The sequence below is a fragment of the Podarcis vaucheri genome, assembly GCF_965113315.1.
Source record: "Podarcis vaucheri genome assembly, chromosome: Z".
Taxonomy (NCBI): Eukaryota; Metazoa; Chordata; class Lepidosauria; order Squamata; family Lacertidae; genus Podarcis; species Podarcis vaucheri.
In genome coordinates this window covers 4,485,198-4,511,891 of record NC_138758.1, presented here as the reverse complement: position 1 = coordinate 4,511,891, position 26,694 = coordinate 4,485,198, and the positions used below count along the sequence as shown (strand labels likewise).

At 44.1% G+C, this 26,694-nt stretch overlaps 2 protein-coding genes and 1 long non-coding RNA gene across 4 annotated transcripts in view; 2 read left to right on the top strand and 1 right to left on the bottom strand.

Annotated features, from left to right (window-relative positions):
- The window catches only part of IL2RG (interleukin 2 receptor subunit gamma), a 17,395-nt gene extending 6,517 nt beyond the window's left edge, over positions 1–10,878 (top strand). Inside the window, exons 4-8 of the mRNA XM_082208428.1 lie at positions 1,110–1,252; positions 2,634–2,796; positions 6,629–6,728; positions 7,887–7,971; positions 8,729–10,878. Of these exons, the coding sequence (XP_082064554.1) occupies positions 1,110–1,252; positions 2,634–2,796; positions 6,629–6,728; positions 7,887–7,971; positions 8,729–8,914 (677 nt within the window). The 3' untranslated portion in view covers positions 8,915–10,878. The remainder of the gene's footprint in view (positions 1–1,109; positions 1,253–2,633; positions 2,797–6,628; positions 6,729–7,886; positions 7,972–8,728) is intronic.
- The window catches only part of LOC309524061, a 25,090-nt gene continuing 8,102 nt past the window's right edge, over positions 9,707–26,694 (bottom strand). Inside the window, exons 3-4 of the long non-coding RNA XR_014215770.1 lie at positions 10,915–11,047; positions 9,707–10,248 (exon numbers count right to left, since the gene is read on the bottom strand). This is a non-coding gene — a long non-coding RNA (uncharacterized lncRNA). The remainder of the gene's footprint in view (positions 10,249–10,914; positions 11,048–26,694) is intronic.
- The window catches only part of LOC309524059 (uncharacterized protein CXorf65 homolog), a 23,752-nt gene continuing 15,818 nt past the window's right edge, over positions 18,761–26,694 (top strand). For both annotated transcript variants that reach the window (XM_082208432.1, XM_082208431.1), the window contains exons 1-3: positions 18,761–18,862; positions 19,777–19,863; positions 25,981–26,115. In XM_082208432.1, coding sequence (XP_082064558.1) covers positions 18,838–18,862; positions 19,777–19,863; positions 25,981–26,115 — 247 coding nt within the window. In that variant the 5' untranslated portion in view covers positions 18,761–18,837. The remainder of the gene's footprint in view (positions 18,863–19,776; positions 19,864–25,980; positions 26,116–26,694) is intronic.

Sequence of the window (26,694 nt, the reverse complement as noted above, 5' to 3'; positions counted from 1 at the left end):
AGCTGGCGTACAGCTTCCGGGTCATGTGGCCAGCATGACTAAGCCACTTCTGGTGAACCAGAGCAGCGCACGGAAATGCCATTTACCTTCCCGCCAGAGCGGTAGCTATTTATCTACTTGCACTTTGACGTGCTTTCGAACTGCTAGGTTTGCAGGAGCAGGGACCAAGCAACAAGAGCTCACCCCGCCGCAGGGATTCGAACCACCGACCTTCTGATCAGCAAGCCCTAGGCTCTGTGGTTTAGACCACAGTGCCACCCGCGTCCCACCCATGTCTCCTGCATAGAGGAGGGCATTTCACATCCAAAGACAATGTCAACAATTTTGTACCTTTCATATATAAAATAATTTCAAATCCAATTCAGAAATAGACTGGGATCCTTTACCACATAAAATGTTATTTGAGCTGAGAATCCAAAGAAAGGATAAGTAATGGGATCTTCTGATCTTCCAGATCATGCTGTTTCTCATGAGCATGTGGAACTGCTCTGTGACTAGGCTGCAGATTTAGATCAGAGGTTCCCAAACTTATTTGACCTACCACTGACTTTTCGGTGTGTGTGTGTGTGTGGAAATCCTACCTTCTTTAAGTGAAGAAACAGAAAGATGTAGTGACAAAATTGCGTTCTTTTATGCATCTATATTTCTACCTACATCCTAAGATATAGTAAAGAAAGATGTTGTTATAAATAAGACACCTTGAAGCTTGGAATTCTAAAATCATTTATTAAAGCCAACCATAGTAACATTCATATTGCACACTGAAAATTAAGATAACAAAGATAATATTGAAAGGCATTGTCCCCACCCCACAATGGTGCGCAACCTAGCAGTGAGGGTCATTACGCAACAGATGAATCATGTACGAATGGTTTTTCAAAATGTTCTCTTCTTTACGCTTTCACGGCCCCCTTATTTTTATTCAGTTCCCCCTAATTGCACCCAAGGCTACTGCCTCGCCCCTGGATTGTTCCAGTGCCCCCCGGGGGGTGGCATCACCCACTGATTTAGATCTTGATATGAGCCAAGGGAGGTAGAGTGGCTGTTGCATATACACTGTTGCATATTCTCCCTCTCGCATATACACAGATTTCTTTTCTCTCTCCTAGTGAAACCCAGTCCACCCATTAACTTCTGCTATGAGGAGAAGAGCAACAACCAGCTGCTACTGTCTTGGGGTTCAGCCAGCCCCAAAAACCACTGCTTGGAGTATTGTATCACGTATAAAAGCAGCAAGGACAAAAAATGGCAGGTACTGGTGTTATCTCAGTTGGGAGGGCTAAGTGCAGATTTGCCTTGACTTTCTGATGTGGAAGCCACAGCCCCCCCCCATTATAAAATATTGTTATACGGGGGTTGGGGGTGGGGTGTGTGGTTGGCAAGGATCCCTTCAACTCCTGGGTGCTACATCCTCCCTATAATTCCTGGTTTTAGTAAAAGTTGGAATTGATTAATTGAAGGTTTGATTAAGCTGTGCCAAACTCTGCTGGATTTGGCTTAGGCATAGTTAGCTGAGTGTGGTTCATTGGAGGAACGAAACCAGTAATGGCAGAGTCATTAGCCCCTCAAGAAAGCCATTAGGAGGGTGGAGACTATGCCAAGCAAGGAAGGGTGGGGCCCCTCTTTCAGCTGTGTGTAGTGGGCAGAGAAAAGGGTCAGACATGAATCAGAGGCTGCAGCAATGGAAGGAACATCCTGCTTGGGATGTGAATGCTCTGCACATCTAGGCTCAGGCTGTATATACGAGTAAATAAACCATATACCATAAAGATGTCACAGTCTCCACTGTGTGTCTTTGTCTAAAAGGAAACAGAGCCTCTGGTAAGTGCCCCTGGTGCCCCTGGGATCTCACACCACTTGGAGACTGGGGTGGTGTGTGTAACAATACAATTCCTCATTTGGTAAGCGTTTCCCAGTTGTGCTCCTTGCCCAAACTAAATCTTCTCTTTTCTTCAGAGCCCAACTCTCATAGGAAGAGATTAATCTCTCCCTTTAGGCTTCTCTCCGTTTCTCATTTTTCCTGTCTAAAGTTCAGCTCTTCACCTTTCCTCAGCAGTGTATGGAGACCCATAGCTGCTTCCAGCGAGATTTCAGGGTGGCCCATGGAATCTTGCAGAGTTCTCATGAGATTTCACAGGGCTCTCATGAGATCACTGGTCAGCAAGGCTTCAGCCAGGGTGCACTCAGGGCGGCACTTTCCTGTTTCACCTCAGGCAGCAAAATGTTCTGGGCTGCCCCTTGTGATGGTGAGTTCCATAGTTGTAACTCTCCTCTCTGTGAAGAGGTGCTTTTATTTTGTCTGTCCTGGACCTTCTAACATTCAGCTTCACCAGACAGCCCCAAGTTCTAATATTATATGAGAGGAAGAAAAGATGTGTCCTCTGCACTGCATAATCATATAAACTTGTATCGTGTCTTCTCTTGCCAACTATTTTTCTGAACTAAAAAGCCACAAATGTTGAAACCTTTCCTCACAGAGAGTTGCTCCATCCCCTTGATCATTTTACTCAGTTGCGGGGGAAGTGCTGCTGTGTTTCGCATGAGGCTGATTGGGGGAGGCACCAAGGGCGGGGGGGGGGTACTGCTGCTTTCTGTGCCAGGTGCACATTTACCTCTCTGGCATTCCCTTTCAGGAGGTGAAGACCAATGATATGAAGTACAGCGTAGCCAGTGTGGATCCCAAAAAGCTCTACACGTTCTATGTCAAGTCTAAAGTAAGGTCTGTTTGTGCAACCACAAACTTTTGGAGCGACCCAGTCGGTCCTTTATCCTGGAGGGGAAACACCACTAGCGAAGGTACAGATGATCTTTCTATTATTGTTGGGCAGTGGTATGATGCTGGTATGATGCTGTGGTATGATGCTGAAATCCACAGAGGATGAATCAGGTCTAGGAGACCATGGAGAGGGAGTTATGACTGAACAAGAGTTGGGAGCAGAATGAAGCCTTTTAAACCTCTGTATTCTGACTTCCTCCTTGAGGCTTCACCTCCTTGGAGAGAACGGAGAATCCTTGAAGGGCCCAGCACTCTAGCCAGGGCTGGATTAACCATTGATCAAAATAAGCACTGCTTAGGGCATCAAGGGGGGGGGCACCAGAGAAATTTTCCATTGCCGGATTTACCATGGACCATATGATGCAGCTGGAAAAAACAAAAGACTCCCACAATAATGAAAAAAACCACACACACAAAATAATAAAAATAATACTGAAACAATAATAATAGAGGTTAATGATATAGATTGATCATGGGAATGCAACAAAATTAGAGTCTGCTAACTACGGTAGTAAACTGCCACTCGGTCCACTAAAACTCACATGATCATTCAGAATAGCAGTAACAATGAATTGCACATTTATTCAAAAACCCACTTAAAACTATTTACTGCAATTAATTCAGCAGAACAGATGAACTTGATCCAGTGATAACGGCTTTTCAAAGTCTGCCAGTCATTTAACAAGAAATCATAGATGCCACACTGAGTTACTACTTCATTGCTCAGTCCATCCATAATGCGATGGATGGGCTTGATGAGGGGGTGCTAGTTTCCCAATGCCTGGTTCAAAGCCATAGTAGAATCATAGAATGGTAGAGTTGGAAGAGATAACTCAGCTGGTAGAGCATGAGACTCTTAATCTCAGGGTTGTGGGTTCGAGCCCCATGTTGGGGAAAAGATTCCTGCATTTCAGGGAGCTGGACTAAAATGACGCTCATGGTCTCTTGAGACTCTGCAATTCTATGATTCTATGCAGGAAAGTCACTTAGCAGGAATCTTAAACCACCACCTTCCCTGCTGCCCCCTGAGTGAGTTGTGCTGGTTGCTGATTTGCTATAGAGTAAGGTTCAAGGCCATTTTCCTGATTCAAAAAGCCCTTAGCAACTTGGTCCCAAAGGACCTTAAAGGCTCACTGATTTCTTACACTCTACTTCAATCACTGAGATCTTCCTGGTGGTTCCAGAAGCCCTGCGCTCTTGTTGGCCTTAGCCAGAGACCAAGCCTTTGGTGTGGCAGGCCATGCCCTGTGGAACTCCCTGCCAATAGAGGTTCGGCAGAAACAATCCCTGCCTTGTTTAAGATATCCCCTGAAAACTATATTGTTTAGATAAGTCTTTGTAATAAGAATTTCTCTTTTTAACCCACCAGCATTTATTGATGTGTTTAGTGATGCTTTAAGTGACATCTTTCTGAATTTATTATAACTTTGTATGTTGTATATCGCCTTGCTCTATATTTATGGAAGTGCAGATTATAAATAATTTAGTTACCTGGAAACTGAGGTTTCTACAACTAAAATGGATTAAAGTGCCTAGCACAACAAATCCATGTTTTTTCCTTTTGAAAAAAAATATACCGTATTTTTCCGTGTATAAGACATGGGGTTTTTTAAACCAAAAATTAGGTTTAAAATTGGGGCTCGTCTTATATACGGGTAGTGCTGAGGGGTGTTTTCTTAATTTGGAGTCCTCAAAAATAGGGGGCGTTTTATACATGGGGGGCGTCTTCTTGCAGATTGGAAGGTGATTGGGGAATGCATCATAAAGTGAGAAAATTGTTAATGGGAAAATGTCTAAGAGATATAAAGACAGTGCAAGCAAGTCAGGGTGAAAGCAAGATGAGTGATTTTTGCCATATGACTTCCCTGTGAATAAATAGGAATAAATGCTTAATAAAGCCCAGATGTAATCTAACCTCCAAGGAAGCTTTGTGAAAGTGAATCATGACAAATGCTGATTAAACAGGTTGTCTGGAGAAGCCCCTAATGTTGCAGGAAACTGTAGCAGCTGAACTTGCAGATAACTATATATATATATATATATATATATATATATATGCAGGTTTTGGTGTCTTCGGGTGTCTTCCCGTGTAAGAGTCGGGGTGTCTGTGCGACGTTTCGACGAGGTCTCACTCGTCATCTTCAGGCTGGTGCTTTCGGCTTCTTGTTACTGGAACAGTAACAAGAACTGGCTCTGTTCCAGTAACAAGAAGCCGAAAGCACCAGCCTGAAGATGACGAGTGAGACCTCGTCGAAACGTCGCACAGACACCCCGACTCTTACACGGGAAGACACCCGAAGACACCAAAACCTGCATTCCTGTACCCGTGAAAATCTACGAAAGCATATATATATATATATATATATATATATATATATATGCCCTAAACAGAAATATTTATAATTGTTCAACCCTTCCACTCATCTTATAAAATGCAGTATGAAAAATAATGGGTGGGAGAATTAAAGAGATCTGATACTGCTTGCTTCTCCATGGGGGTGATGAGCTGAGAAAGGTGTAGGGAGGGGGAGGCCTTTTTTCGAGGGGTGTTTCACAAATATAACAACAACCGCTGTTTCAATTCTAATTCAAAACAGTGGATTCTGAAGGGCTTATCAAAAGTAAGCAGTACTGCCCTCTACTGGGCACTGTGGGGCCTGCAACTTCTAAGATCCATGTTTGAGATTAAAAGTGCTTCCAAATGCTCTTGTTTATAGAGCTTTTGAGTTTGGTTTGATTTTGCAAGGAGGTAATAATAATAATAATAATAATAATAATAATAATAATAATAATAATACTTTTATTATTTGTACCCCACCCATCTGACTAGGGACTCAGCTATACAGCTGCAAATATAATGTTTTAAGTGCATTATACAAATGTGACACTAGATGGCAATGGTGAGCTTAATGACAAATTCAATGCACTTTTTAAAACTTTTTTTTTTTAAAAAAAACAATTTTCACAGCTTTTATATATATGTGTGTGTGTCTAGATTCTACATGGGTTGCCCCAGCCACTCTGGAGGACTTTCAGCATGTATTAAAACATAATAAAACATTTAAAAAACTTCCCTAAATAATAATATAAGTCAAGTTATAAGTCAAGCCACTGCCATCTCAAAAAACGTCCAGTCTTTAGGGGAAGGCGAAAACGGTTTTGTTGAGCAAGAGCCCCAAATCAGATTTAATAATTGTGCAACCTGAACTTTGCAGTAGGTGTTGGAGTCCCACCTTGAAAGAGTCTGCAAGTGCTCCCAACGAATGACAGATCCCTAGGATGCCTCCTTGTTGGCTGAGTCCCACCTGCAAGCTGCAGCAGTGGGACATGGCCTCCCTTTCTGGATCAACTGCAGAGAGACACCTCTGTTTCCCTAGCGGCACTTGGCTTTAAGCCAGAACCTAGGCAGGAAAGCTGTGGGACCAGAGTTTCCAGAGGCCTGTATTGCTGCCTCCTGTGTTTGACTGGCTACCCAGCCCCTCCAGGAACAACACAGCCTCCAACATTCCTTGGATGAGAATAAGGACATTCTATTCTTCATCAGCATCACTGATTGAGCATCTTCTCCTGGTTAGGTACAAAAGTTATTTAAGGATACATACAAAACTGTGGAATTTAGGGGAGCCTGAGGGAAAAAGAAAACCCCAGTCAGTAAATACAACTAGCTAGCAGTGATACTGATGTAGAACAGAAGCTACTTCCCTCTTTTCATCTGAGGAATGTTGGATGGTATGGAACAATGTCCCTCGTCTAGGCAGCTCCAGTGACCTAGGGAAGGTAGGGAGAGGCAATGTGAGGCTATTCCTCTTTCTCTGGGGCATGCTTTCTAACGCCCAGGCTTGTCTCACTCAGATGACCCCCCTGTCTCAATCTGGATACAGAGAATCATCATCCCTGTAGGTTCTGTCCTCCTCCTGCTTCTCCTTCTCTTGAGCCTAATGCGCATGGAGAGGTAAGTTGAGCAATCATACTAGACCCATGGCTGACTTTGCTTTGTGGGACATGGGGGGACAGCCTAGCTGGCAACTGGGAACAGCTCACCAGTAAAGACGGTTGGTTTCCCCATGCTTGCTCTCTCATCTCTGTTCTATCCAAAATGGCTCAGAAGGTGAATGATGTTCTGTGACAAGCAAATGTTGGCAACTGAGGATCATGGATGGCTATCATCCAGATCCCCACGTTTCAGAGGCCATTAGCTGCTAGTGCCTCTGCTGGGAGCTCCGGGATTGGCTTGAACAACTGAGCAGCCTTTCCCAAACCTGATGCCCTCCATATATTTTGGACTACAACTCCCATAATCCCTAGCTAATGCCAGGATGATGGGAGCTGAAGTCTGAAGTATCTAGAAGGCCCCAGTTACAGATGAAGTATCTGAAGAAGTGTGCATGCACACGAAAGCTCATACCAAGAACTAACTTAGTTGGTCTTTAAGGTGCTACTGGAAGGAATTTTTTTATTTAGAAGGCCCCAGTTTGTGGAAGGCCCCAGTGGGGGAACTGACCATGTCATCTGTCATCAAGGACAATCAGCAGCAGCAACAGCAGCTGAACAACAGATGGAGGTGGGGGGTGTACAGTACTTCACATTTCTTGGCACGGCTTCAAAAGCATTTTAAGAGCAAACAAAAATGAGCCTTACAAAATAATGTGCCACAAAAAACAAATTTCATTTTGAGTGCTTTTGCTGCAGACCGAAGGCTAGTTTAAAAAGAAGAACTGGCCCTTGCAGAGCACTGACTTCACTGCTAGCAGCAGAGAAAAAGGGCTTGTCAGTTTGCTCTGTTGCCGCTCAGCCAGAATGATTTTCAGTACACGATGAGGTCACTTTTTCCATACACATCTCATCACAGACTGAAAACCAATCCAGCTCTATGACGGAACACAGTTCACTGTGTGGCCAGGACTGACTTTTATGAATGAGCCCCACAAATAAGGCTGATGTTCTTGGAAAGATCAACAGTGCCACCTTGCTGGGGATGGTCGTTGGTTTGGCTCTCCAGGCAACATTCCCTTAGAGGGAGAACTCTTTGCAATTCTGGCCACTCTACCTAGTATCTCTCAAAACAATAAAGAGAAGACCCCCACCTCTAATCAATTTAACTTCCCCACAGAGTTTGGCTGGTACTGATGCCCAGGATTCCCAACCCCAGGAATAAATTTGAAGATCTTTTTACTGCGCACCAAGGCAATTTCTCGGTAAGAAACTGGGCTATGTAGACTCTCTATCCTCTCAAGGTAATCTCCCAGGTCAGAAGCCCTGCCCCACATAACTATAACATTGCTAGGAAAGGGGTAAGGGGCATGCCTCTGCCCCAGATATTTTTTTTCAGTGCTCCAAGTGTTTCTGAGTGGGTGAATGATTTTGGGAGCAATTTTATTGGGGGTGATCTTGGCTAGGATATTAATTTGGAGAAAACAATAATTTAAGGATACATTACCTATTTATGATTTGGGGAGGTAATCAGGGGTAATTTAAAGGTAAATTGGATTTATTTGGACAGGTTCTGTTGGGAAATCAATTGGGGGAGGGGTTAAAAGAATTAAAATGCACTGTCCCAGGGAGGAGTGAAACTTAAGAAGAACATGCCTGTGATCATTTAGATGGGAAATTTGGTAGCTTGCGTTCTGCAACATTTGAAGTCAGAATTTGCATCTCTGCATAGAGAGATGGCAAAATGCCTGCAGAGGACTGACTCAGCCAAGCCTCAGATAACTGGAGGCTCTAAGGCTTGCAGAATCTCAGAGTCTACTTTTGCAAGCATACTGTCTGTGCACAACTATATCTCTACATTGTGGGTGGCATAGCAAGGCAGAAGAAGATCAGTGCTTTTGTCTTTTCTGGGCCATCACTTGAGCAAGTGAAGAAACTGCCCAGCCCAGAAGGAAAGCCATGGAGGCAGGCATAGCAGAGTGGGTTACCTCATTCCATTCTCAACATTTTCTTTCCCTGCAGGAATGGGCAGGGGTCTCCAAGGATGCAGTGGAGAGCTTCAAGCCCAACTATCGCGAAAGCATTTGCTGTGTCAGCGAGCTGTTCCCTGGTGGGGGCTATTTACCCATCTGCAACAATGCCATGGGCAAGGCTGGAGGAGTGGCTGGCATTCCTGCAGACCCTACCCTCAAGGTCAACATCGAGTAGGGCCTGTGGAACAGCCACTTGTGGGTCTGTCATGCTCCCTGGCTAGGGGCTTCTGAGGCTATTGCCCGTCTTTTTAGAGAACCTTTCCCCAAAAGCATTGACCCCTTAGAAATCCTTGATCCCTCAGCCAGCCCATCTATAGATACAGCCCTGCCAAGTGTTCTTTTACGTCTGCAGGCTTAGGAACAGGGTTTAAGGTCCTTCTTTCTCCAGCACTAGCCCTTTTCCACCCCTTATCTTTCCTCTGCTTGGCCTCCAAGCTGCTTTTGTTTTCAGTTTAGCTTATTTGGTGCTAACGGCACATTTGCACAGTATGTCCAAAACGCACTCATCACACATTTGAAGCACATAACTTTCCCACAAAAAAATACTGGGAACTGTGGTTTCCGCTGCACAGAGCTATATAAACTATAGCTTCCATGATTCTTACGGGGGAAGTAGTGTGCTTTTAATGTATGTTGTGGATCAACCCCTCTAGCCCTCAGGTACATTGTAGGGCTATCAAGTCTTCCACAGTATACATAATATTCACAATATGCATGCACACAAATTGTGCCTTATGAAGTAAGAATATAACAAAACAGGTGAATGCTCAGAAGCAGTTGGAAAATGCATAGTTTTATCTCTGAATTCATCTTCCCTTTAATCGCTTTGGCCTGGTTTTGATGGCTATGGAGAAGAACTTGGCCACATTTTCTGTACATACCACCATACCACACATTTAAAGCACATGTTTTCCCTCAAAGAATCCTGGGAACTAGTTTCTTAAGGGAGCTGGGAATTCCAGCTTGGGGGGGGGGGGTAATTACAGTTCCCAGAATTTTTTTTTGCAGAAAGCCATGTGCTTTGGATGTGCTTTCAGTTTATAGTGTCTGTGCAGCCTTAGGTTTGGAGTTGGCTGTTAAAAAAAGAAAGAGAGGATTCTCCCGAGGCTGTGTATGAACACTGTACCTTTGAAGCACATTCGAAGCTCATTCTTTCCCTCAAAGAATTCTGGGCATTGTAGTTTGTTTAGGGTTACCGGGAGTTGTATCTCTGTGAGGGGTAAACTACAGTGCCAAGAATTCTTTGAGGGAAAGAATATGCTTTGAATGTCCTTTCAAGATATAATGTGTAGAGGAATTATTGAGAAGATAAATTGGGATCTTATAGTCCTATAAAATATGGAGGATAGAATAACATGTGGATAAGACATAGCAGCTTTGGTGAGGGAAAACTCTCAGGCGTCATCTGTTTCTATTCCAACCCATGAAATTTCTGTTGTCCTTCTTCCTGCTGTGCACTGCTGCTTCTGCTTCCTCTGATGACCATATGCAGACACATCACTATTATGCCTAATAAAAAGGATTGATTTGCCTCATTATTTCTCTCTAGCGCATCCTTACAGTCCTGCTACTCATATAACCATGCAGCCCAGGGTGGCATTAAGGCTGTGTTCACATGTTCACTATCCATCCAGTGCACTCCCACCACTGGTCTGGGAAGCAATTGTAGGCGGCCATCTGTCTTGAGAGACAACGGAGTGTGCCTCCAAGTGTGAAGCCAAACGACTGTTTTAGTGACACGAAAGAGACCTCCCCAGAGCGCAAGCCGGGCTGCCCATCACTTGGGTTTGGAGGAGGGTGGGGGAATTTGAATGTGGCCTGAATAGAAGTCCACTGTTATGTACTAAGCTTGGATCCTAGAACAATAGGCAGGTAGGATCCTAGAATGGAACAACTGATTGGCTTGCAGGAGAAGACCAATCAGGCTCCAAGAGGAAGTTAATCAGCCTATTAGGCTGGTAGGATTGTAGAATGCAACAACTGATTGGCCTGCAGGAGAAGACCAATCAGGCTCCAGGAGGGAAGCAGAATCAGCCAGTCAGACGGGACTCATTGTGTAAATAATGTATATAAAAGCCTGAGGTTTGGGGGACAATTCAATCACTGTTTTACAAGCTGCAATAAAGAGCATGAAATCACTGCAGGACTCCGAGTATATTTCATCCACCCTCTCACCTGCAGGCCATATCTGGTCATGATGATTCTCCAAGTGACGATTCTTTGCTGGCATCACCCACATTCTCCAGGTCCACGGCCCCACCCCACTTGCAAGCAGAGAGCAAGTTCAGCTCATGACACTCCTGGATATCTGAAAAACAGGCCAAGAGAGATGTGGATGCAAAAGTTTGAAACAGTTGCTGCAGCAGCCACGGGGAATTCTTAACATGGCCTGGGCAGGGTGACCGAGCAGGGAGGGTCAGCATAGCAAGCCAAGTGAGCAACAGCAAGCTCAGTGAGATTTGCCCACAAGGCCTTGAGTGGAGTTCAGCAGCAATGTGTTGCTAACTTCTTTTTCCCACTCTGCTCAGAGCCAGAGGAAGACAGCATCATTCCTGCCCTACAGGAAGGAGTGGCCAACGGCAGAGGTCAACATTTGCTCTTTAAAGTTGTTGCTGGCATCTGTCTGTCTCGAGAGACAATGGGGTGCACCTCCAGGGGTGAAATCAAATTGAAGTGTCCTCCCTGGCCCACAAGTTTGGGCAGTGTCCCAGGCCATCCAGACAACAAGATCCACCTGCCAGCTTCACTGATGTGGTCCAAAGCAAAACAGAGCAATACGTTTGGGACCCGCTTGGCTGCAGGAGTTGCTAGAAGGAGGCGTACAAGGCCCCATCCAACCATCTTAGGGACTGCACTCTGGATTTGTATAGGGTTTACTCCTGAGCCTTTTCTTCTCCTGAAGGTATCCCACAAGCTAGTGGAGGTTTAGGATCTGAGTTTTCATTCTTCTACATGGGTTACCTTCCCAGGTGGACAAGCTCCACCTGCCCCCTTGTTTCCCTCTACAGCACGTGCAAAAACTGCCTTCTTGACCATTGGACCCACAGTTGGTCTGATCTGCTCAGTATGCTGGAGCCTGTCTTCGCATGCAGGGAAGTCCCTAACACACCGATGGTTTGACCCACTGACTTCCCTCACCTGGTTTACCCGGCCAGTCAAAGCCATTCCCAGGATTGTGGCTGCTGTCTCATTCTGACAGCTTCTAGGAGCCGCAAGTGAGAGGGTGGGGACCAAAGGGTGGCACACCAGAAGGAGCACAACATGTCTGCTCTATTCTGTATCTATTCCTTTGTTTCTTATGAAATACTGCATCTTGATGTGCTCCCCTCAAAACTAGCTTCAATTGAGAAAAAGAAGAAGAAGAAGAAGAAGAAGAGTTTGGATTTGATATCCCGCCTTTCACTCCCCTTAAGGAGTCTCAAAGCGGCTAACATTCTCCTTTCCCTTCCTCCCCCACAACAAACACTCTGTGAGGTGAGTGAGGCTGAGAGACTTCAAAGAAGTATGACTGGCCCAAGGTCACCCAGCAGCTGCATGTGGAGGAGCGGAGACTCAAACCCGGTTCCCCAGATTACGAGACTACCGCTCTTAACCACTACACCACACTGGCTCTACCTAGCTGTGTTTTAAGCCACCAATACACAGGCAGCCTAAGACACATTTCCTTTTCTAGTGGGGATCTCTAGTTGTGATCTTTCCCTGCAGTTAAGAACATTGTCAAATTACATGGGAAGGGATTTGGCTCACTGGTATAACTCCTGGTTTGAGTGCCGAAGGTGCCCTGTCCAATCCTTGGCATCTCCAGGTAGGGCTGAGTGAGATCCCTGTCTGAAACCTTGGAGAGCTGCTGCCGGTCATAGCAGACAATATTGGACCAATGAGTCTGATTCATTATAAGGCAACTTCCTAGGTTCCATTCCTGAGCTTCTGCATCTGGACACATTTTTACCTTTTGAACTGGCTTGTCCTAGATAAATGTCACCACCAGTTTTCACTAATTGCAGAACTGAGGTCAACATTTATACTGCTGTCCAAAATAGAGGGGTTTTTTTAAAATAAATAAATAACTGATTGGATTCTTAACTGTATAGATAACAAACAGAAAATATGAAGTCAACATAGAACATCCCCCCATCCGCCATAAGAAAACAGGAGATCTGGAGCATTGGCTCCATATGTAAGGAAGTCATACATCAATGGGAGGGGAGGATAAGTACAAATACAAGAATAGAAGCTGGACCTTGACAGAAGACCATAAGAAGATCATGCAAGCCAAATCGTTCTTGCGGTTTCTCACAGATGTTCTTTTCTGTGATTAGAGGTATACATTGCTACAAAAGTTGGGCGCCACCCCCACCCCGACTCTCTGCCAAGCAGCAGCAAGATTTCAGAGGGTTCCAAGCACTCACCCAGGGTCTGTGCTCCTTTGGAGAATCATAGAATTGTAGATTTGGAAGGGATCATGAGGGGCATCTAGTCCAGCCCCCTGCAATGCAGGAATCTTTTGCCTAACATGGGGCTCAAACCCACAACCCTGAGATTAAAAGTCTCATGCTCTACCAACTGAACAATTTGAAGAACTGAAGACACAGCAGAAACTCCTTTAAGAAATATGGTTTATTGACCTATATACACCTTCAGTCTGCATGGAGAGAGTCCAGATCTTACAGCATGGTCCTTTCAAGAGGGGCTTGTACTTCATAGCAGAACAGCACTGGAGTCCAAGTCATCTCTCCTAACCAGACTTCAGCCAACCTTCCCAAAATGGATCTCAGTTTTGGCCTCTTTCTGCTTCTTCCCAGCATACCTTGCTCTGAAGACTCTTTTCCTGTCACCTTTCATCCAGTTACTCTGGGAACCTTCTGTCTGCCCACACCCAAGATTCCTCTTACAAGGGCCATCAACACTTTTTGCCACATTAACTCCTTTACCCCAGGTGAGGCCCTGTCTTGGAAAGAAAGCTTTGCCTGTATTTTCCCTCCAGCCTGCAATCTTCCCTTCAATACTCCATCTAACCAAAATCCTGTTGTTGTTGTTGTTTAGTCATTTAGTCGTGTCCGACTCTTCATGATCCCATGGACCAGAGCACGCCAGGCACTCCTGTCTTCCACTGCCTCCTGCAGTTTGGTCAAACTCATGCTGGTAGCTTTGAGAACACTGTCCAACCATCTCGTCCTCCGTCGTTCCCTTCTTCTTGTGCCCTCAATCTTTCCTAACATCAGGGTCTTTTCCAGGGAGTCTTCTCTTCTCATGAGGGGGCCAAAGTATTGGAGCCTCAGCTTCACAATCTGTCCTTCCAGTGAGCACTCAGGGCTAATTTCCTTAAGAATGGATAGGTTTGATCTTCTTGCAGTCCATGGGACTCTCAAGAGTCTCCTCCAGCACCATAATTCAAAAGCATCAATTCTTTGGTGATCAGCCTTCTTTATGGTCCAGCTCTCACTGGGAAAACCATAGCTTTAACTATATGGACCTTTGTTGGCAAGGTGATGTCTCTGCTTTTTAAGATGCTGCCTAGGTTTGTCATTGCTTTTCTCCCAAGAAGAAGGCGTCTTTTAATTTCGTGGCTGATGTCACCATCTGCAGTGATCATGGAGCCCAAGAAAGTAAAATCTCTCACTGCCTCCATTTCTTCCCCATCTATTTGCCAGGAGGTGATGGGCCCAGTGGCCATGATCTTCGTTTTTTTGATGTTGAGCTTCAGACCATATTTTGTGCTCTCCTCTTTCACCGTCATTAAAAGGTTCTTTAATCCATGAATATTGGTCAATTTCAGTTTCTTCAGCACCAGTAGTTGGTGCATAAACCAAAATCCTACCATTTATCAATTTCTAGGGTTTGGGGTGTGTCCCCCAGTATTTAATAATATAACAAGGTCCCACCATATTGTACTAAAAGGCAGTGGCTGTTCTTTACGCTGCCATGAATGTAGATTGTGGGTAATCTTTTCTAAAATTGCATTGTTCCAAATGTTTTTATACGGTGCTTGCTAGGACAGATTGCTCAAAAGTTTGTGTTGTTGTACTACCGTTTGCCTAGCAGCAATAAATAAGAATGTCAAAAAGTTATTTACAGGAACTACCATGAGGCAGAGGGAGGCAACTGCCTCAGGTGGTAAATGTTGAGGGGCAATGAGTGGAGAGAGCTCTGTGCATGCATCCCATGCAGCATCTCCTGAACCCAGTAAACTACTAGGCCATTGCCCTTGGGGTGCAATAGGGCTTTTGTAAATGGAATGGGAGTGGGGGGAGGAGGCAACTTTTGCCCTTTGCTTCAGGCAGCGAAACCCCTTGGACATTTGAAGGACCCCTGGTTCCTTCAAATGTAAGGATAATATACACAAATACGGGGAGTAAACAATAGTTTATGTAACTGATGCAGAAAGCTCTTTCTGGACCAGCACCCAAAATTTACTTACACCATAGGTAGAAATAAGTGTCTTTCAGGGCACAGCCTCTCCAACAATTGGGACTGTAGGGTGGGTTGATATATTTTAATTGTGTGGGAGTTCTATACTGAGTATTGTTCTGAAATGCCTTGCTCAAATCTGTTTTGTTTTCCATGAACATGTTGCAGATGCATTCAAGAAATGATTCAGTAGCCCGGTTTGCACAAAATGCTGAACTGTGGTTTATTAAGCCATAGTTTAGTGATGTGTGAGCTTTGTGCAGCTTAACTATGGTTGGCTTACTGCTAAAAAACCATGAACAGAATCTTGTTTGGTTTTTAACTGTGGCTTAGCATTACATGTGAACCCAGCATTATTATTAACCTTGTATTGGCTTACCACCCCACCCTAAACACTCACCAAACTACAAATATACTAGGGGTATAGCATTTGGGACAGGAACCATGGTTTGTCTGATCATCTTCTGGGCAGCACCTGGTTGATTCATGTTTTGTGACTTTATCAAACCATGGCATAGAGTCATGTGTGAAGAAGGCCAGTGACTTTAGGTCACAACAAGGAGCATTCTGCTGGGATAACTCAGTCAGTAGAGCATGAGACTCTTAATCTTAGGATTGTGGGTTCAAGCTCCATAATGGACAAAAGTTTCCTATACTGCAAGGCGTTGGACTAGATGACCCCTCTGGTCCCTTCCAACAATTCTATAATTCTATGATCTTCATTCTTAAAATCCTAGAATCATACAGTTGGAAGGGACCCCAAGGGTCATCTCATTCAACCCTCTGCAATGCAATCTCAGCTGAAGCATCCATGACAGATGGCCATCAAGCCGCTGCTTATAAACCTCCAAGGAAGGAGAGTCCACAACCTGCTTCACTGAGCTAAATGGACCAATGATCAGATTTGGGATAAGGCACCTTCTTGCACCCCTAATGCAGTGTGGTCTTGAGCAAAAGGGAAAGCAATAATGTTTACAACTACAAAACCCAGTATACTGTGTAATCATAGAATTGCAGAGTTGGAAGGGGCTCCAAGGGTCTTCCAGCCCAGAAATCTCCACACACTGAGCAGCAACTTTGTGTTGCTTTTTGCAGCTGCATTAGTGCCAGCAGCCTTCCTCTCCCCCACATCCTCCTTCCCCTTTCTTACTCTGAGCCATTTTTTGCACCCACTTTAGCCCTGTTGGGCTCCCTCTCTCTATTGTCCCCTGGCATGGACGTAGCCAAGGGGGGCAGCTGCCCCCCTAGATCCACAGATATTATTGAAAAGCACTGAAAGCATGGGTGGGAAAAGGATTTTTGTTAGGGTGGGACAGGCCTCTTGTTAGGGGGTGCAGAACCTCAGCTGGCTATGTATTTTTATGGATTTGAAAGTACTCAATTATCCAAAGTTCTACCCCCCACAGCAGAAGCCTGTCTCTGCAATGACCTATTTACGGGGCATTTTCACTTGTGATTTCTCAAGAACAGCTCAACAACTTTGGCTACACCCCCCCCCCAAAAAGCCTGGCCACCCACATGCCCCTTGGCTTTATTTGCATTGTTTGCAGCTGCAAAAAGTGCCAGTGGCCTTCCTCTCTGTGTCCTTCACTTGCTAACTTGAAATTTCTTGTTTTTTGCAGCCACTTTAGCTCCGGTGGCCTATTCCCTCCTTTCTTAATCTCGTTTCTTTTGCTGCTGCTGCCTCCGCCCGACTTCTCTGCCTTGCTCTAACAAGTGAGGGGTTTGAGAGGTTATCCAGTTGGGTAGGAGACAGCAAGACCAGCCAGGAAGTTTGGGCTACTGTCTGTGCCACCAGTGATAAGCAGGGGCGTCCAAAGCGTGGGGCCTGGGACAGTCGCCCCTATTCACACCCACCTTCCCAGGGCAGCCCTGCTTGCCCCTGCTAGAGTTGGTCATCTCAGCCTCCTGCCACCGCTCTCTCGGCTGGGACAGGGTAGAGACATAGGAACCTGCCTTACACTAAGCTGGACTATTGGTCCTGCTCTAACCCAGAGCTGCCTGCACTCACCGGCAGAAGCTGCCCAGGGTTTCAGACAGAGGTGTCTCCCAGCCCAACCTGGAGGTGCTGAGGACTGAACCGGGAGCCTTCTGCATGCAAAGCAGATGCTCTACTCTTGAGATGCGGCCCTTTGCCTACAGCTCAGCTGCTCGCATAGCCAGGGATTATGCTGTGGCCTTGAGCAGGCATACTTAATCCTTCTTGCAGCAGAGGCAGACATGAGGCAGCGCCACAGAGCTCTGCGACTATGACATATGCCTCATGGTAGTTCCTGTAAAGAATATTTATTGATTTTACAAATACAAAGTGCAACTAAACACAAACTAATGATATAAAGAGATTCTCCAAATCCCGCAGCTTCCCCCCATCCCCTCCATGGAGTCTCCTTTTAAACATCTACAACTGCATATTCATTCGTACTCCAAATTTTACATCGAACCATATTGTCCACAATAATTTTTACACTGCAAGTGAATCAAAATCCTGCTCTTGTTTCCATCTAGGAGTGTGCCGAATTTTAACCTCGCACAAGTTTCTGTTGAAATTTGAAAGACCAAAGTCTGTCTTCCTTCTCACAGATTTTGGATGGTGACTCTCTAAGCAAAACAGTACAGCTGACTGTTTTTCTTTCCTGATTTGTTTCAGAGATCAGCCATAGCTGCAGATGCCTGCAGAGATTTTAACACCACAGCCTCCCTCACATTGTGTTCCATCATCACCATCACCATCATCATTATTATTTACATTTATATACCACCTTCATATTCCAAGGATCTCAAGGTGGTGTACATGGTTCATGCTTCCTCCCCATTTCATCCTCACAACAACCCTTTGAGGGAGGTTAGGCTAAGTGATGGTGACTGGCTCAAGGTCACCCAGGGAGCTTCATGTAGGGTTGCCATTTGTCCTCTTTTTCCAGGACATATCCTCTTTTCCAGGGATAAAATTTCTGTCCAGGTGGATTTTTAAAATTTGCCAAAATGTCTCTGGCTATACTTTCTGGATGAGACGTAGACAGGACTTACTTTCCTCTTCTCTTCTCTTGCTCCCCACCAGCAATAGATCACAGCTTCTGTAGCCTACATATAGTAAAGGTAAAGGGACCCCTGATCATTAGGTTGAGTCGTGGCCGACTCTGGGGTTGCGGCGTTCATCTCACTTTACTGGCCGAGGGAGCCGGCGTACAGCTTCCGGGTCATGTGACCAGCATGACTAAGCCTCTTCTGGCGAACCAGAGCAGCACACGGAAACACCGTTTACCTTCCCACCGGAGCGGTACCTATTATCTACTTGCACTTTGATGTGCTTTTGAACTGCTGGGTTGGCAGGAGCAGGGACCAAGCAACGGGAGCTCACCCCATCGCGGAGACTCGAACAACCAGCCTTCTGATCAGCAAGTCCTAGGCTCTGTGGTTTAACCCACAGTGCCACCTGCGTCCCCCGACATATAGTAGGGGTATTTAAACTGAGAGACGTCATATCATCCTCTTCTTCGCTCTTCAAAATATGGCAACTCTAGCTTCATGGCCAAGTGGGGATTCAAACCCTGTTCTCCCAGGTCCTAGTCCAACACTCTAACCATTACGCCACACTGGCTCTCATTATGAGGTTATTCTGAGGTGTCACAATGGCTCCTGGGCGGTTCAGCTGGTCGAGAGCTGCCCAGCTGAACCAAGGGGATTTGGGGAATGTTTATCTGTGTTAAATATGGAGGTAAGGGGGAACCCAATAAACATGGGTTGTAGGAACAGAGGAAGCTGCCTTATACTGAGCCAGGCCATTGGTCCATCTAGCTCAGTACTGACCACACTAACTGGCAGCAGTTGTCCTGGATGCTAGTCTGAGATCTCTCCTAGCCTCACGTGGATACAAAACATTGGGGGTTGGGGGAGACTTTCCCATGGAAAGCAGACCAGTGTCTCTTCTAGCCAGTGATTTTTTTCTGGGGGGATAGGGTGGGGGAACTCACCACAATGTCTGTTTGTTTGTTTATTGTGGGCCCAGTCACAGTGCCTCTGCCCAGGCAGACAATGATCTGGATTAGAAACGGCCACAACTTTATTGATTAGAGATATAGGTGGATTTTTGGCTTAGGCATTGGATGTATGTCTGTTCCAGCCCTCTCTGCCAGAAATATATATATATATATATATATATGCAGGTTTTGGTGTCTTCGGGTGTCTTCCCGTGTAAGAGTCGGGGTGTCTGGGCGACGTTTCGACGAGGTCTCACTCGTCATCTTCAGGCTGGTGCTTTCGGCTTCTTGTTACTGGAACAGAGTTACTTGTTACTGTTCCAGTAACAAGAAGCCGAAAGCACCAGCCTGAAGATGACGAGTGAGACCTCGTCGAAACGTCGCCCAGACACCCCGACTCTTACACGGGAAGACACCCGAAGACACCAAAACCTGCATTCCTGTACCCGTGAAAATCTACGAAAGCATATATATATATATATATATATATATATATATATATATATATATCTTTAATTTTTAAAAGGTAAGGGAACTCAGTCCACACCCCACTCCCAGGCTCTTGCTATATATATATATAAAACCCTGCCTGTTATGGTGCGTGGGCTCAGCTGCTGCCCATAGAAACCATCCTTGGCTCCTCTTCTTGCAGACCAACGACAACTCCTGGCGAACATTAACTGCTCAGTCTTACTCCTAATGCATTACCTGCGCGACAAGGTGGGACTGCACAGGACAGGTGAGATGAGTTCCCAAAGCACAAAGAAAGTGGAGCGGCAAACCCTGCCCAGTTGATGGTCAGGAGGCAACAAAGACTGCTTCCCTTTGGTTGACTGTACTACGGATCCTGCAACAGGTAGTGCTGGGTTGGGGGGGGGGATGACATGCCATTTTATCTCCAGGTGGAAAATATCCTGTTTCCACACTGCTTGTGACTTCTGTGTACCAGAAGTACAAACTCAAAAGAAGACCCTTGCGCTCTGTTGACTAAGGACTAAAAACTGGCCACCCATGAAGGTCCTTAACCCATCCTTAATAAATGTACTTTGGAACTCCCATTTTCTTTTCAGCTCCTGTGGCTCCTCTTTCCTGTTTCAACAAGTGGAGATTATTTAATCCTATTTTTCATCTGCATTGCACCTGGGATTATTTTGGATATATAAATTGTTTTAATTGTTTTTAGATATGAAATCCACTATATATTTTGGAAGGTTGTTTGTTCGCTACGCAACTGGATGCCTTTTAACAACAACAACAACAACAACAACAACAACAACAACTTATTATTATTCATACCCCGCCCATCTGGCTGGGTTTTCCCAGACACTCTGGGCGGCTTCTTACTGAATATTAAAAACAGTACAGCATCAGACATTAAAAACTTCCCTAAGGAGGGCTGCCTTCAGTTGTCTTTTAAAAGTAAAATAGTTGTTTATTGCTTTGACATCTGCTGGGAAGGCGTTCCACAGGGCAGGCGCCACTACCGAGAAGGCCCTCTGCCTGGTTCCCTGTAACCTTCTCACAATGAGGGAACCGCCAGAAGGCCCTTGGCGCTGGATCTCAGAGTCCGGGCTGAACGATGGGAGTGAAGACGCTCCTTCATGTATACAGGACCGAGGCTGTTTAGGGCTTTAAAGGTCAGCACCAACACTTTGAATTGTGCTCGGAAACGTACTGGGAGCCAATGCAGATCTTTGACTATTTGAAGTATGCTGCTTTCATTGTTATTGTCTTTAAATGTTTGTAGACCAGGCCCTAGGGGAAAGCTGGCAATTAAATAACCACAATTACTTTTTTCAAGAGCGTAAAATGCAAGACTGAGAACAGGCAACTCCTGGCGTAGTTGTGTTCTGTGGGGGCTGACCCACAACCATTGACCAAAGGAGGAGAGTGTCATGGACTTGTTGGAGAAAGAAGAATGGTGGGAGGAACCAGTTGGGGAATCCCCAAAGGAACAGGGCTCAGAGCCTGGGGAGTGGTGGTGTGATGACAATGAGTAGTCACAGGGAGAAGAGGGGCAAGACTGGGAAGAGGAATTGTCAGAAGCTGAAGAGGAAAGAGGGTTTAGTGAGCAGGGAGAGTCTGCTTCTGAGAAGAACAGAAGCAGAGGCTGAAGAGGCCATGAGGCAGAGATAAATCAGGCTTTTGAAGAGTCACAGATGTCCCCCTTCCTGCTGCAACAAGCCCCCATCTCCTCCTGTCTCCTAGCCCCAGAAGAGGGCTGAAATGGGCAGAACAGCAGCAGGCTCCACACAGGTGTAGTCTCTAATTGTTTGGGGAAAGCCCTGGTGGGGAAGGGACTTAGATGGCTGTGGGGAAGTAGGTACTTTCAGTCTCAGCAACTGATTTTTATGGGGTAAGACCTACCAGGGATGAGCTGCTGTGCTCCTTAGGCCTGACAGCCAAGTCTGTGATGGTCATGTTTTTGCTAATAAAGAATTAACACCAACTTTGTAACACCAACTGGTTCCTTCAGATGGAGGATGAATGACTCCTTATTCAGAGATGAAGAAGTGCTTAAGAAGGCCCAAAAAACCTTGAGAGATTATTTTGAGATAAATATGAATACCAATGTGGAAAAAAGAGTAATCTGGGACGCAAGTAAAGCTGTTATGAGAGGGTTCTTGATACAACAGAATGCATTAAAGAAGAGAATCCAAAATGAGAAGAAGGATAAAATACTGGAGAAAATAAAAGAAAGTGAAAAGAAATTGAGAGCAAAACCAAAGTCGCAAGAGATTTTGAGAGAAATAAAGTTACATCAAGTACAATACATGAAAATGATGAACCAGGAGATAGAATGGAAAATCAAACAAATGAGACAAAAGACATTTGAGTCGGCTAATAAATGTGGGAAATTATTGGCTTGGCAAAAGAAAAAAAGACAAAAATTAAATACGGTTACATATTTAGAAGTGGAAGGAAGGAACATACAGAACCCAGCTGAGATCTTATTCAACATCTTTATCAACGACTTGGATGATGGACTCAAGGGCATCCTGATCAAATTTGCAGATGACACCAAACTGGGAGGGGTGGCTAACACCCCAGAGGACAGGATCACACTTCAAAATGACCTTGACAGATTAGAGAACTGGGCAAAAACAAACAAGATGAATTTTAACAGGGAGAAATGTAAAGTATTGCACTTGGGCAAAAAAAAATGAGAGGCACAAATACAAGATGGGTGACACCTGGCTTGAGAGCAGTACATGTGAAAAGGATCTAGGAGTCTTGGTTGACCACAAACTTGACATGAGCCAACAGTGTGACACGGCAGCTAAAAAAGCCAATGCAATTCTGGGATGCATCAATAGGAGTATAGCATCTAGATCAAGGGAAGTAATAGTGCCACTGTATTCTGCTCTGGTCAGACCACACCTGGAGTACTGTGTCCAGTTCTGGGCACCACAATTCAAGAAGGACACGGACAAACTGGAACGTGTCCAGAGGAGGGCAACCAAAATGGTCAAAGGCCTGGAAACAATGCCTTATGAGGAACGGCTAAGGGAGCTGGGCATGTTTAGCCTGGAGAAGAGGAGGTTAAGGGGTGATATGATAGCCATGTTCAAATATATAAAAGGATGTCACATAGAGGAGGGAGAAAGGTTGTTTTCTGCTGCTCCAGAGAAGCGGACACGAAGCAATGGAGCCAAACTACAAGAAAGAGGATTCCACCTAAACATTAGGAAGAACTTCCTGACAGTAAGAGCTGTTCGACAGTGGAATTTGCTGCCAAGGAGTGTGGTGGAGTCTCCTACTTTGGAGGTCTTTAAGCAGAGGCTTGACATCCATATGTCAGGAGTGCTCTGATGGTGTTTCCTGCTTGGCAGGGGGTTGGACTCGATGGCCCTTGTGGTCTCTTCCAACTCTATGATTCTATGATTCTATGATTCTATGAGATTAGAAACTGTTTCCAGAGGTACATTAAACAACTATATACACAAGGACCACAGAAAGAAATTGATTTAGATCGATTTTTGAAAACAAATGGATTACAAAAAATCTCTCAGGAAAATAGATTAATACTGAACTATAAAATAACTGAACAGGAGATAGAAGGTGCCATTCAGAATATGCAACTAGGCAAATCTCCAGGACCGGATGGACTAACCTCTAAATATTACAGATCCTTAAAAGAATGGTTAGTACAACCTTTGAAGGAAGTCTGTAATGAAATAATGGGTGGGAAAAGGGCACCAGAGTCGTGGAAAGAAGCGTATATTACACTTGTACCGAAAACAGAGACTGAAAAGACGCAGCTTAAGAACTACCGTCCCATCAGTGGCGTAGCGTGGGTTGTCAGCACCCGGGGCAAGGCAAGTAATTTGCGCCCCCAACCTGTGGATTTGCGCCCCCTAACCCTAACCCCCCAGATGTTGCGCCCGGTGCAGCCGGCCCCCCCTGCACCCCCACGCTACGCCACTGCGTCCCATATCATTGCTCAATGTGGATTATAAAATCTTTGCAGACATTTTGGCTAAAAGACTTTAAAAAGTCTTAATGGAAGAGATTCATAATGACCAAGTAGGCTTTCTCCTGGGTGGACATTTGTCTGATAATGTGAGAAATATAATCAACATTTTGACTTTACAGGAGCCAGAATCTAGTACTAAAAGGGTTTTGGAACTGATTCAAGAATTTGGTCAGGTTGCAGGATTTAAATTGAATAAGTTAAAAACTAAGGTCTTAGAGAAAAATTTAACACCGATTGAGAGAGAGAGGTTTCAGAATGAGACAGGTTTAACAGTGGTTAAGAAAGTGAAATACCTGGGGATTAACATGACAGCAAAAAATGGGAATTTATTTAAAGACAATTATGAAAAATGCTGGGCTGAAGTGAAAAAAGATTTAGAAATTTGGTCAAATTTGAAGCTTTCACTGCTAGGCCATATTGCTACGATAAAAATGAATGTATTGCCTAGAATGTTGTTTCTGTTTCAAACATTGCAAATTTTGGACAAAATGGATTGCTTCAAGAAGTGGCAGAGATATATCTCTAGATTTGTCTGGCAGGGCAAAAAGCCTAGAATAAAATTTAAAATACTAACAGATGCAAAGGAAAGAGGCGGATTTGCCCTGCCAGACCTTAAACTTTATTATGAATCAGCAGCTTTTTGCTGGTTGAAAGAATGGCTGCTTCTTGAAAACACAGACATTTTGGATTTAGAGGGTTTTAATAATGTATTTGGATGGCATGCATACTTGTGGTATGATAAGGTCAAAGCACATAAAGCATTTAAAAACCATATTGTCAGGAAAGCATTGTTTAATGTTTGGATAAGATATAAGGACCTACTGGAAAACAAAACCCCAAGGTGGCTGTCACCGATGGAAGCGAAAGCTCAGAAAAAGCTCAGTATGGAGGTCAAATGGCCGAAATATTGTGAAATTTTGGAACAAGAGGGAGATAGACTGAAATTGCAGAGTTTTTTAAAAATATTTTATTAAGTTTTATCAATAGAAAAGTTCAGAAAAATACAAAAACAGAAAAATACAAAATTACAAAATACAAAAATACAAACATTAAACACAAAAAAGAAAAAGAAAAAACACATATAAAAGAAAACAAAACTCCCTCTTTTTAAATTTCTCATCTTTAGTTAACTTATTTTCCTGACTTCCTCACGCCTCCCTTTTTTGTATCCCTTTTAAAAATTGGTTCAGCAAATTCATATCCTATTAGTTTATCTATTATCAATCCCATCTTACATTTTACCTTGTTGCTAGAACCCCTTCAATTCATTTCAATGTCATCAGCATTCAAAAATTTTACAATATTTCTGTAAATAAGTTTTAAATTTCCTTCAATCTTCTTCCACCGACTCTTCTCCCTGGTCTCGGATTCTGCCAGTCATTTCCGCCATTTCCATATAGTCTATTAGTTGCATCTGCCATTCTTCCAGGGTGAGTAAGTCTTGCCCGATAACAAATGTTGGAAATGTAAAGAAATTGAAGGTACATTCTTTCACCTTTGGTGGACGTGCCCAAGGATTAAGGCTTTCTGGGAGATGATCTATAATGAAATGAAAAAGGTATTTAAATATACTTTTCTGAAGAAACTAGAGGCCTTTCTCCTGGGCATAGTTGGCCAATTGGTGCTAAAGAAGGATAGAACTTTCTTTATGTATGCTACCGCAGCAGCAAGAATACTTATTGCAAAGTATTGGAAGACACAAGATCTACCCACTCTGGAAGAATGGCAGATGAAGGTGATAGACTACATGGAATTGGCGGAAATGACTGGCAGAATCCGAGACCAGGGAGAAGAGTCGGTGGAAGAAGATTGGAAGAAATTTAAAGACTATTTACAGAAATATTGCAAAATTAATGAATGTTAGAATGATGTCAGAATGAAGTTAAGTGGTTTAAGCAGCAATGTCATAAAGGTGTATGTAAAAATGGATTGTTAACAGGTGAGAATCCAAAGTTATAATATATTATGTTAAAGGACTAAGATAAAAACAAAGAGGGAAAGAAATTGCTGAATTAACTAACTAAATTGGAATACAAAAAAGGGAGGTGTGAGGAGGTCAGGGAAACAAGGAAATGAATGTAAGGTATGGAAAGACTGATGTATTTTTTTAAAGTGTTTTTTATCTTTTTTGTATTTTGTATTTTTTCTTTTATTTTTACTTTTGTCTTTCTTTTTTTCTTTTTTTTAAATTCATGTAATTCTTTTCTTTGAAACCTTAATAAATGTCATTAAAAAAAAAAAAATTAACACCAACTTTGAATGCTGTGATTTACTGCCAGCTCGCTCTTTGACAAAGAGGCAAAGTCCCTGTTTACACAGAGGAAAGCAGGCGAACCCACCCACTCCACTGCCCCCCATATCTCTCTGTTCCCTTTTCAGATCCCATTGACTTGTGTGAAGAGAATGGGACCCTGAAGCTGCTATTCCTAGTCAAGTTTCCAGAAGACAATGCCAGCAAGTTCCTCACTCCCCGTGTGACCTACTACATATGTAAGGTGGAGCGGGGCGCCCCAGGTACGTCCAAGGACTAGGAAGCCCCCTTCCCCCACCTGCACAGCTAGTTCTACAGGTGGTAGCCACAGCTTCCTGAAAGCCATTGCTTCCTTGGCTCCAAATATTCCCTTTCTCAAAGGTGTGGGGTCAGACATACGCAGGCTTCCCACTGATAGCACAGCTGGCAGAGCTGTTTCAAAACAAACCAAGAGAGTTGCCTCTTAAATTGCTGTTGTTTTTTCTTGCCCCATGCAGTCATAAGGTCTAGAAACTTAAAAATGAAACCTGACATTTCCTCTTTGGATCTAGCTATATTTTCTTCTGAGTATAAAGGCAGTTTCTTTTCTTTTTTTAAAAGATATTTATTAGAAATTTAAGAATTACAGAAAAAAGAAGAAAAGAAAACAACAAAAAAATTGACAAGACATACATTACAATACATAAAAGAAAAAGCATAAAAAACAATACAGTGGTGCCTCGCAAGACGAAAAGAATCTGTTCTGTGATTCTCTTCGTCTAGCGGTTTTTTCGTCTTGCAAAGCAAGCCCATTGAAGGATTAGCGGATTAGCGCTATTAGAGGCTTTTAGAGGCTTTTAGCG